A 10,937-nucleotide genomic window follows, 5' to 3' on the forward strand; every position below is an offset into this window, starting at 1 on the left:
ATGTGGGAGTGGGTCAGAAGAGCTGTGCTGCACTCGCTGTCCACGGCCCTCCTGCGCCTCTGGAAGTGGCTTCGGGCTTTCTGGTACAAAAATGGCCTCTTGACTCTCTCCATGCTCTCGGTTGTCACCGGATGCCTCCTGGGGTTCCTGCTACGGGCGCTGGAGCTGACAGACCTGGTGAGCCTGGCTGGAATGGTGATGGGAGTGAGGGGGATGGAGTGGGGCAGGGGGCAAGCCCTGGTGCCAGTACGGGTCCCAGATGGGCATAGCCCCAAAAGCAAGGGCACCTGCCCAAGAAAAACACCTCAAGGCAGGTTTCTGCCCATGGCTTTTTTCTCTTTTTTCTTTCCTTTTTTTCCAAGAAGGTGCCAACAAATGCCCAAGCTATAGGACAAATCCTGCCTCCCTCCAATGAGAGTGGGGAGCTCTGGGCTGGACCTCATGGGGCTGCAGGAGCTCAAGGTGGGATGAGGATGGGAAAGGGGGGGATGTTTACTCAGGGGCTAGATGCTCAGTAAACAGGCTCCCTCCAACACCACCAGCAGCACTGGGATCTGAGGGATGGGGTCCAGGGGATGGGGTTCGAGGGATGGGGTCCAGGGGATGGGGTTTGAGGGATGGGGTCCAAGAGATGGGGTCCTCCCATTACTCTCCCAGCTGTGCATAATCAAAGCACATTTCCATGCTCTGGAGAGGACTCAGCAAATAAATAGAGGGCTGGTGGGGAGCCTGGAGGGCTTTGAGGAGTCACCTTCCTTTGAGGAGCCTTGGAGACAAATGCACTGGAGAAAACACACGAGAGAGAAAGGCACATTTGGCTCAGCCCCTTCCAGGAGCATCGCGCTGTGAAAGGCTCCGAGCTGAGAGCTCTGCCCGGGGGCAGCTGGGCCACGGCTCAGCCCTGATCCTGGGCCAGGCTGCTGAGCCAGGAGGGGGAATGCCGCTCGGGAGAGCTCAGCTGATGCTGGAACATCCCTGTGTTGCCCACTAGGATTTAGCAAAGTCTTGTCATTTCAATTAGGCCCTTCAGCATCAGCGCAGCAGGGATGATCTCATTACTTAATTGAAGCTGGGTGTAATCTCCCTGCTTCCCAGTGCACACACCCGTGCTGGGCATGAGGCTGGCAGAGTCCTGGGGCTCCAGCCCCTCATCCTGCCATGCATCAAGTTTATCCATCCTCTGCTCCAGACCATCCTGCCCTGTTGCCACAGCTCTGCTGTGGGCCTGGCAGCCACTGGAGACTGTCCCTAGTAAAGACTTTCGTCACAAAATCTGGAGGAGTGCTGGAGGGGTGGCCAGTCCCTGCTTTCCTCCCTGCCATGGGAAAGTGTCACAAAGCTGAGAGACCCCCTGGCAAAGAGATGCTGTTCATTTCTGGCATTACCCCTTGCACTCAGCTGTGCCCATCGCAGCTCTGCTCTGCCTGAGCTCCCTGGGGACATCAGCCACGTCCAGGTCACACACTGGGACAGTGCAGGGACAGCACAGGGGAACAATTGAACAGCTGCCTTGGGACCCCTCAAAGCCCCAGCAAGAGGTGGTGGCTACTTTGTAGAAACCAAAAGTACCTGAGGCCAACTCAGATCCCTCCCTGACACCTCTACAGTGACACAGTGAAATAGGGGGATCAGGGATGGATGGATGATGGATGGATGCATGGATGGATGGATAGGGATGGATGAATGTAGGGATGGATGGATGGATGGATGGATGGATGGATGGATGGATGGATGGTGGGTAGAGATAGGGATAGAGGGAAGGAGGGATGCTGGCCAGGCTGCTGGTCCCACAGACCCCTCACTCTCCCCTTGGTCATGGTTGTGGGATCCAGACTTTGGGGGATGTCTCTGCAGCTCTTCCCTGTGTCCATGTGAGGGGTGTAGGGGGTGGAGAGATGCCATGGCACCAAAGTTGTCCTATGGATGGGACAGACACCTGGGCTCTCCCTGAACTTGTCTTTTCCACCTGCAGCCATGAGATAAATCCCACCTTTTGTTGCTGCCAACAGCTTTGGGGCACTTTTGCCCCAAATCAGATGCAGCCAAGCCTCTGCTCCCTGGTAATGAGTGCAATGACTTTTGGAGGAGCCAGTGGTGGGGGCATGTGGACCATTCCCTAGAAGGCTACAGAATCAAGAATGGTTTTGGGAGGGGACCAACCCCCACATGCTCCTCCCTTGTTTATCGCAGGTTTGCCATGTGGCCAGTATTCCCCATCCCTGAGCCAACTCCCAGTAAGGGACAGCAGAGAAATGGCCTCAAGGAGGGGCTGCCAGTTCAGAACCATGCTCAGAGCTGGGTCTGGTTGGGAAAAAAAGGCAAATTGATCAAGTTTGAGCCTGAAATCATTTACCTGACACATGCTCTGCTCTATGTGCAGGAGAAGCAGTATTTTTCCTTTCCTGGAGAGCTCCTCATGAGGATGCTGAAGATGCTGATCCTGCCCTTGATCACCTCCAGGTAAGACATCGTCCTCTGCTCTAAAGCACCATCTTTCCATCACGTTGAAAAGATCACCCTGCAACCCCCCAGTGAGGAGATTACCCGAAAACTGCATGGGGTGAGAATAATCCTGGCTCCAGGCAGCTGGCAGTCAAGCAAATGGCTTGGTGTCCATCCCCTGATTTCCCAGCAGCAGTCCAGGACAAATCCTCACCTGGATTTGGTAGGCACTTGCACCCATCTCAGATACCTGCACTGGCTGGGGTGTTTCCCTTCTTTTGGGCAGCTGGTGATGCCAGGACCATCTCTGGGCAGTTGTGATGGGCTGCTTAACCTCAAAGCAGATTCTCTTAGAGGGATTTGAGAAAGTTTGGGTTAAAAAATCATAAGTATTCCCCAGTGCTGTGTCTGTGTTTGCAAATTCCCATTTTATTGGCCCATCAGACCTAGAAATAAGGAACAGAGCCAGCAGTCCTACTGGGGTCTAAGCAAAGTCTTGAAAACCTTGTATGGATTAACATATTGCAAACAATATGTTGGCATGTGCTCATCAGACACATGAATGATCAAGTCCTTGTTCCCTCGAGGATGTGTCTTTTCTCTATTGTTTGTCAGAGTTTGCTTGTTGTCCCATTTGTCTCTGGTTCATTTCTGAGAACAGTGGTCTCTACCCTGGGCACACTTGATGTGTTCAGGACCAGCCCTTGTAGGGAGGACTGTACCTCACATCCCTCCCTGAGGTGCCTGGGGGTTTCCCTTTGCTCTCAGCCCTCCCTGCAGCTCAGTTGCTGAGTGCTCTCCTCTGATCACTCTGCTGTCTGTGGGTGCAGGGTCCGCAGAGGCCTCCTGGGAGTTTTCTTTCATGTTGGCTTGAACCAGGGATTTTTCTATAATTACTGAATGATGGTGAAGTGGTAATTCAGCCTCCTGCTGGGTGCAGGTTTGCCCTGAGCAGGCTGCACGGGCCAGATAGCTCAGTCCTTTAGGGGACAGACTGCCTGAGTCCCCAGGCAGCTCTCAGTGGCTGGCAACCATAGCAAGCTTAAGGGATATCAGCTCTTTGTGATTCCAGCTCTTTGCTTGCTTGGTGCTGCAGGCAGGCAGACACAGGGCGAGAGAGGAGAAGGCTGTCCTGGTGTTCCACAGAGATGTCTTTACTGGGTGTTCTGTGAAGGGTTCCAGTGACAGCTCTTCTACAGAACCGGGCTAAACCAGCCCAGTATATAGGGTATAGGGGGATCAGAAATTGTCCAATAGCACAATAGCAGGGGTTAAGGGGAAGTGACCTATGGGCTTACAGAGAGATAAGCTGGGGTCTGAAAGGAGGAAAAGAGGGGCTTCTTGCTATTCACCATGACTTGGCATTTCCTATCTTTAGGCCTCTGCCCTCCACGGGGCCTTTGCAGTCCCTGTGCCTGCTATAAAGTGGTGTCTTCCCTCTATACACCATCCTAGAGGGGATGGGGTGTGCTCTGGGGATGGAGCTCTGGAGATCCCCAAGCCTTAAGTTGGAAAGCACCACCTATGCCAGGGTTGCTTTTCTGGACTCTCTTGAGTTTCCAAGGCCCTTCTCCTCCTGGATGTGTGGCTGCTGAATGGGATCCATGGGCTGACCACCACCTCAGCCCCCCTGTGTGTCCCCAGGGTTGGCACTGACCCTTGCAGCCTTCGATCATGTCCTGCCTCAGGGTTGGGGCTTGGCTGGGTTCTGCAGGGGCTCAGTGTGGGTCTCTGCATGGGGGGCACACTGCAGCCCCAAATACTCACATTTCAGAGAATCCTGAAATATCCTGAGCTGAAAGGGACCCACAGGGATCATTGATCCCAGCCCCATCCCTGCCCAGGCACCCCAAGAACCCCACCCTGAGCAGCCCTGGGAGCTCCTGGAGCTCTGGCAGCCTTGGCACCATTCCCTGGGGAGCCTGGGCAGTGCCCAGCAGCCTCGGGGGGAAGAACCTTGCCCTGAGCTCCATGCCAAGGCCCGGCCCAGCTCCAGCCCTTGCTGGGCTCCTGTCCCTGTCCCAGAGCAGAGCTCAGCCCCTGCCCCTGTGCCTGCCCTGGGCAGGAGCTGCAGCCCCCAGGAGCCTCCCCTCAGTCTCCTGGGCTCCAGCTGAACCAGCCAAGTGCCCTCAGCTGCTCCTCAGCCCTTCCCCAGCTCCGTGTCCCTCCTTTGGCCACTCTCCAACAGCTTTGGCTCCTTCTGATCTCGTGGTGCCCAAAGTGCCCCCAGCACTGGAGGTGAGGCTGCCCCAGGGCAGAGCAGAGTGGGACAATCCCTCCCTGGGCCTGGTGCCCCCAGCACAGGGTGGCCCTTGGGGCTGCCAGGGCCCAGCAGTGACTCAGATCCAACTTGCCCCTGACCAGGAGCCCCAGGGCCCTTCCCACGGCGCTGCTCTCCAGCCTCTCATTCCCAGTCTGTCCCTGCATCCAGGGCTACCCCATCCCAGGGCAGGATCCAACACTTGCCCTGTTAAACACCACACGGCTGGGGATTTCCCAGTCCTCACATTTGTCAGGGTCTCTCTGTGTGGCCTCTCTGCCCTTGAGAATGTCAGCAGTTCCTCCCAAGTGAGTGGCCTCACCAAACCCCGTCCTGCACCCAACTTGTCCCCACCAGCAGCACTGCTCTCCCTGCTGGGGCAGCCTGTAATGCCCTCTCTATTTTTAGCCCAGTTTTGCTGAGAAGTAGCTTATGGGTTACTTCTTAGGAAAGCTTATGTGTGCATGAAATCTGAACCTGCAGGTCTCTCCTGGGGGCATGGGGTCCATCCCCAGAAGGATTTTATGAATCTTGCTGGTACCTTCCTTTGCTCTTCACAATGACACACAGCAGTGGCACGAGGCAATGGAGAAATAAGATAACAGCATCATAAAAAAGGAGCAACATTAGAACAACTTAGAATGACTAAGAAAATAAACTTCTTAACCCTCACAGAAAACACAGCCAGACCTTGAGAAGAGGCTTGGAGGTGTCTCCTGCCCTTCACAGCTCAGCTTGGGTTGTCACAATCTCATCCTGGGTGTGAGATCCTGTGGGTACTGGTACAGGAAAGGGCAAGAGCCTCAGTGAGGCCCTTAGGCTTTGGTTTAAAAAACCTACAGGAACCCCTCCCACCTTGGAGATTTTGCCCATCAGGTGCATCTTGTGCAGTTTGGGGAGCAGACAGTGACCACTCTGTTCTGTGCTGCAGCCTCATGTCTGGGCTGGCCACCATGGACTCCAAGGCCTGTGGGAAGATGGGCGTGATCACCATCACCTACTACCTTTGGACAACCTTCATGGCAGTGACCGTGGGGATCATCCTCGTGGTCTGCATCCATCCTGGGGCAGCTGCCCAGAAGGACAACTACTCTGTGGGGAAAGTGGTGCTCAGCTCCGCCGACGCGTTACTGGATTTAATCAGGTGTGTCACAGGAATTCAGCAGAGCCAAGGCTGTGATAACAAAATCTTCCCAGAAGGTTCTGAGTTCCCAGAAGACCCTGAGATCTCAAGGGGAACAGGAGAACCAATGGCCAGGTGCTGTTACCTCCAAGCCCAGCAACACAGGGTTCATTTCCTCCCAGCCATGCCCCTGGCCACTCTGGCACTGCCACTGCTCTCCCAAAGCCATCAGCAAGGAGATGCCCTGCAGCAGAGATCAGGCAGAGTCATGTTCCCAGCCAGGTTTGGATTCTCCTCTGCAGCCCCAGCTGGGACATGCCAAGCCCAGAGCTGGGTTAAGGCAGTGGATGGGGTTACCTGGGGAGGGGTTGCAGCAAATACCCAGGGGCTGGGGGAGAATCTCCATTTCTGGAGGTACTGGACCAGGCTCTGAGCAGGGGGCTGCAGATGGCATTTGTCCATCCCAGGCTCAGGCTCTCCACCAAACCCATTTACTCTCAGTCCTGCTTTGCATTCACCTTCCAGCCTTTCTTTGCTCTCAGCTTGCACGGCTGTCATAAGCTGTTGTTGGCTTTCATGTCCTCCTCTGGACATTGTGCCCACCAGAAGTGCTTCCCAGGATGCTCCCTGTGCTCTCATAACACTTTAACCCTGTGTCATTGGTCTCTTACAGAAACATGTTTCCTTCTAACCTGGTTGAAGCTTCGTTCCAGCAGGTGAGTTCCCCTGACCCCTCTGGTGCTCAGCTCCACACGAGGCTGCCTCTCTGCCCACCCACAGCCTGGATAGGAGCCCCTTCCCCTCCCTGAACTTCCCCTTCCCTTCCTCTGCATCCCCCCACACTCACCCAGGGCAGGCCCCTGAAGGTGGGAGGGTGCCGGGGGGGGCACAAGCTCACAGGGACCCCCGTGCCTGCCCTCTGCCTGCCTGGCTCTCCAAGGAAGCAGCACAAACCCCTCAGTTCCTGCTCCTGTGCAGGGGAGGGGCGGCCATGGGGTGGGCACAGGCAGGGAAAGGGACACAGAGAAGGGACCCCTGAAGGAAGGTAGAGTGGTCAAAGGGGACAGCCAGAGGGGCCAGGTTGGCTGGAGGGACAGGGAAAACAAACTCCTGGCATTGCGAAAGCATCAGTAAAGCTCCTGGGAGGAGGGATGGAGGGACAGAGGGACCCCAGCGCTGTGCTGGCATCACCAACACCATGAGTCTGCTCTGCAGCCTTTGCTGAGGATGGTCTGCAGCCAACAGCCACAGCTCCCCCTGCCCGACTCTCAGTCCTTGTTCCCACCAGCCTTTCAGTGCCTGGAAACCCAACCTTGACCTCCAGGAGCACCAGCCCAGGGCTGGCTTGGCCTCCGTGCTGAGAGCAGGACAGGGCTCATGCCAGCACACACTGACCTCCCCCTTTGCTTCTCTTCCAGTACCGAACTGTTCTTGTCCCGGTGGTGAAATCTCCTGGTTTTCCAAAGATCCCAGGAAAACCTGTCAATTTTATTTACTTTGCACCTGATGACAAAAACCCTGAAATCCACCGGCCTGTGTTCCTTGAGCTGACACCATCACCCGAGATGACCTACAGGACCCTGGCTGGGACCAGCAATGAGATGAATGTCCTGGGCATTGTCATCTTCTCAGCAACCATAGGTACCTGCTCCTCCACGGCCAGGGCAGCCCAGGGTGCCACTGCTGCATCACCACGCTTTACAGAGAGAAAGATGTGGGACAAGGTTCTTTTAGCTTCAACTGCCCCGGCCCCTGGGAACTGGGCCCAGCACAGAGCTCATCCCAAGGCCCTGCCAGCAGCAACTGTGCTGGAGCTCACTGAAGCTGGAGGCATGGGGAAGGCTGGTTTTATCCCTCACAGCACACGTGCGGGTCCTGAGGGTTTTCAAACAGTTACATCAGCTGGGGATTCCTTTTAATGAAGTCTGAAGTGAGGTGTAATTTTGTAGAGGCTGCCTGGGACACAGCTCACCACAAAGCCCCAAACTCTTCATGCTGAGTGTTCAGCCCCTGAGCGGGCAGGATGTCACAGCGGGGTCAGATGTGGGGCTGTTATGGGGATTCCCAACAGGACTTTCTGAAGGAGGAAGGGCAGCATCCTGCATTGAACAGCTTGCAGTCCTGTGTGGAAAAGGTGCTTGGCAGCAATTTTGGGAAGGAAGAAGGAGCAGGGGTTGTGGAGAGACACGTGTAAGAGAGGAGGTTTAAAGGGGAGAAAGTCATTGAAAGGAGGAATTGAAGCTGCCTCAAAGCATAAGAGGACACAGGTGCAAGGCTGAGGGAGAAAGGGAAGAAGGAGGGATCAGAAAGGAAAAAGAGTAGGAGGCAGTGAGATGAGCATGGTGGTAGGATTATGTGTAGATTAGGAGGTGAGGGCAAGGAGCTTGAACTTTGTGTATAAGGAACCAAAAAGCCAATTAGAGGATTTGAGGTGTGGAGGCAGCACAGCCAGCACAGCACCAGAGTGCTGTGAGAGCCTCGGGGAGCAGCCAGCTCCAAATGTGAGACCTCAGAGGAGGTGGCCACAATGGAACTGGGCAGAGCCAGAGCCACTGACAGATCCCTACAGCCAGAAGGTGTCTCTGGCAACCTCCTGTCCCAGCAACCAACAGCCTTTGCACACCTTGGACACCCAGGAAAGCTGCTGAGCTCCTGCCCACAGGACACGTGCCCCCTCCAGCCCTGCCAAACCTGCAAGGAGAAGCTGCTTTTCTCTTCTAAGATGACACTCCACAACCCCTCCAGCGTGGGAGTGGGATCAGTCAGAGTTAGGAGGCAGTGGGGGATCACCTGAGCCAGCCTCAGCCACCACCTGCACTTCCCATGTTTTGCCCAGGATTAGAGCTCCACAAAGCCACAGACTGGCACAGCATCACCTGCACCAGGCACAGGCAGCTCGATAAAGGGCATTCATACATCCACAGGGGGCTTTCCTTATGAGGAGAGGCTGAACAGAGTTTGCCTGGCAGAAAACAGGAGAGGGACAGGCACAGCGCCATGCCTTGGGAATAGGGATCACCTCCACGCAGCACGGTGGGGGACAGGTGGAAGCTGGTTGAGCTCTCAGCAAAGTGTATTTGTGTCCAACACCAAAACTAGGCAGCCGGTGGGGCTCAGACCAAGGCATCCGTGCAGCACCCACCAGGTACCCAGAGTGACTTTGCTGTGAGGGGTGACCCCACACAGCTACCCCAGCTCTGACAGTTCTTCACTGTCACTGAGGGCGTCTCTGTTGCTTTTGAAATCCATGAGGGGGCAGAGCTTTTGAGATCCTTATCTCTCTGATTACTCAGGCCATGTGTCCCAAATCAGCTCTGCAGGACCTGAAGAGAAATTTCTTCCAAAGCAGTTGTTGTGGCTACCAAATACTGGATTTGTCCACAGAGCTGAGATTTAAACATGCCAAGCCTTGTCTCATTTCTGGCAAATGCCACCTCACATCTTCTTTTGAGCAAGGCAAGAGATCCAACCACCAACCAAGGGCTTCTTGGAGTCCTCAACCTGAAGACTGAGGAGGGATAAGCAGGACAAGATCCTGTCTATATTCTTCTTTTCCAAGATAAAACAGACACCTGCACAGTGCTTCAAAATTAATTTTAGCCAACACAGGAAGAAGGACTTGCCCCAAGCTGGAAACAAGATGGGCAAATGCTCAAAGGTTCCTTTTCCCTTTGCTTGATGGGTTCCTGGAAAGCCTCCCAGCCAGTAAAAGCAATGGGGTTTAGCACTGGCAGACAGGACAGCACCATATCCTCTCCAACCATTCAAGCCATAGCCTGTATTTCTGCTCTAGTATTCCTTCAACAGAAAATGAGACTGGATTAGGTTAATGCAACATCAAAGGAAAAAAACAGATTTAGGAGAGAAGGCTTAATGCCTGTATCTAAGCAACTCACTCAGATCCTTCCTGACATCACACTGTACACCACGTGTGTTGTCACCACCATGGCACAGCCTGTGAGCCACCAACAAACAGACCAGCCCAGGAGGGAACCAGGCATGGAGCCTGAGCACTGCTGGGGCCCCTTTCACTCCACAGCAGGGCAGGGATGCAGGACAGCATCACATCCTCGGCTACAGAGAGCCCTACCACACCTTATCCTTAAAAGAAATCCCTTTTTATTTCCAGAGGTCATTATTCTTGTATTACCAAATAGCAATCCAGATATCCACAAATCCAGCTAATCCACAGTTTATCCACCTCAGGAAATGACTCTTCCAGCATTGAGCAGCAGTGAAGTTTATCTGTTTTCTGTGCAAGGAAGAGTCCAAATCCTGGATTTGGGTCTGGTGGGGCTTTGTGAAAAAAGGCCAGATGGTTGTGTTGGCTTGGGACAGAGAATGGCTCTGATTTGTAAGAGAACACAGCAACGGGACTAAATCAGGTTTTGCCTGGTGACCCCCATTCTGTGGCCACCAGACCCTCAAGACACTTGGCCTGTCAGGTGCTGCTCTGTGCTGCTCCCAAGTGAAGTAACATGCTGTGCTTGCTTGCAGGACTTCTCCTGGGGAAAATGGGCGAGCGAGGAGCCCCCCTGGTAAACGTGTGCCAGTGTCTGAATGAAGCAGTTATGAAAATTGTCTCGATGGCTGTTTGGTAAATCTGGTTTTGATTGATTCATTGACTGATTGATTTTCTTTCCTTCTATCTAATGGCAGTGCCAGTCACACGTCTGCAAGTGTCTGTTGTGAGCACTGAATTTGTTTTTGTACAACTGTACTGCACAGTACCAAACGCTGCCATGTCTATCTGCAGTGCTATAGTGATTGCTGCATCCTCATAATTTTTTATGCTTCTTCTTTGCAGGTACTTCCCCTTTGGCATTGTATTTCTCATAGCTGGAAAGATCTTGGAGATGGAAGATCCATCGGTTATTGGACAGAAGCTGGGACTGTATGTCATTACAGTAGTGTCAGGGCTTGCCGTGCATGGAATCATCCTCTTACCTCTGCTTTTTGTGCTCATCACCAAGAAAAACCCCTTTGCTTTCATTCAGGGGATACTGCAAGCCTTGCTGATCGCCTTAGCTACATCCTCCAGGTAGGAAAACGTGGCTGGAACGTGTGGATACTGCAGAGCAGGGATGTGGTTTAGCCAGGGAGATGTGGCTG

The 10,937-nt window shown here is 54.0% G+C and overlaps 1 protein-coding gene across 1 annotated transcript in view; it reads left to right on the forward strand.

Moving 5' to 3' along the window:
* LOC118696919 (excitatory amino acid transporter 5-like) overlaps positions 1-10,937 on the forward strand; it is a 14,470-nt gene continuing 3,533 nt past the window's right edge. The window contains exons 1-7 of the mRNA XM_036399310.2: positions 1-177; positions 2,381-2,460; positions 5,634-5,846; positions 6,499-6,541; positions 7,244-7,466; positions 10,323-10,422; positions 10,633-10,866. Of these exons, the coding sequence (XP_036255203.1) occupies positions 1-177; positions 2,381-2,460; positions 5,634-5,846; positions 6,499-6,541; positions 7,244-7,466; positions 10,323-10,422; positions 10,633-10,866 (1,070 nt within the window). The remainder of the gene's footprint in view (positions 178-2,380; positions 2,461-5,633; positions 5,847-6,498; positions 6,542-7,243; positions 7,467-10,322; positions 10,423-10,632; positions 10,867-10,937) is intronic.

This window comes from Molothrus ater, chromosome 26, assembly GCF_012460135.2.
Source record: "Molothrus ater isolate BHLD 08-10-18 breed brown headed cowbird chromosome 26, BPBGC_Mater_1.1, whole genome shotgun sequence".
Classification (NCBI taxonomy): Eukaryota; Metazoa; Chordata; class Aves; order Passeriformes; family Icteridae; genus Molothrus; species Molothrus ater.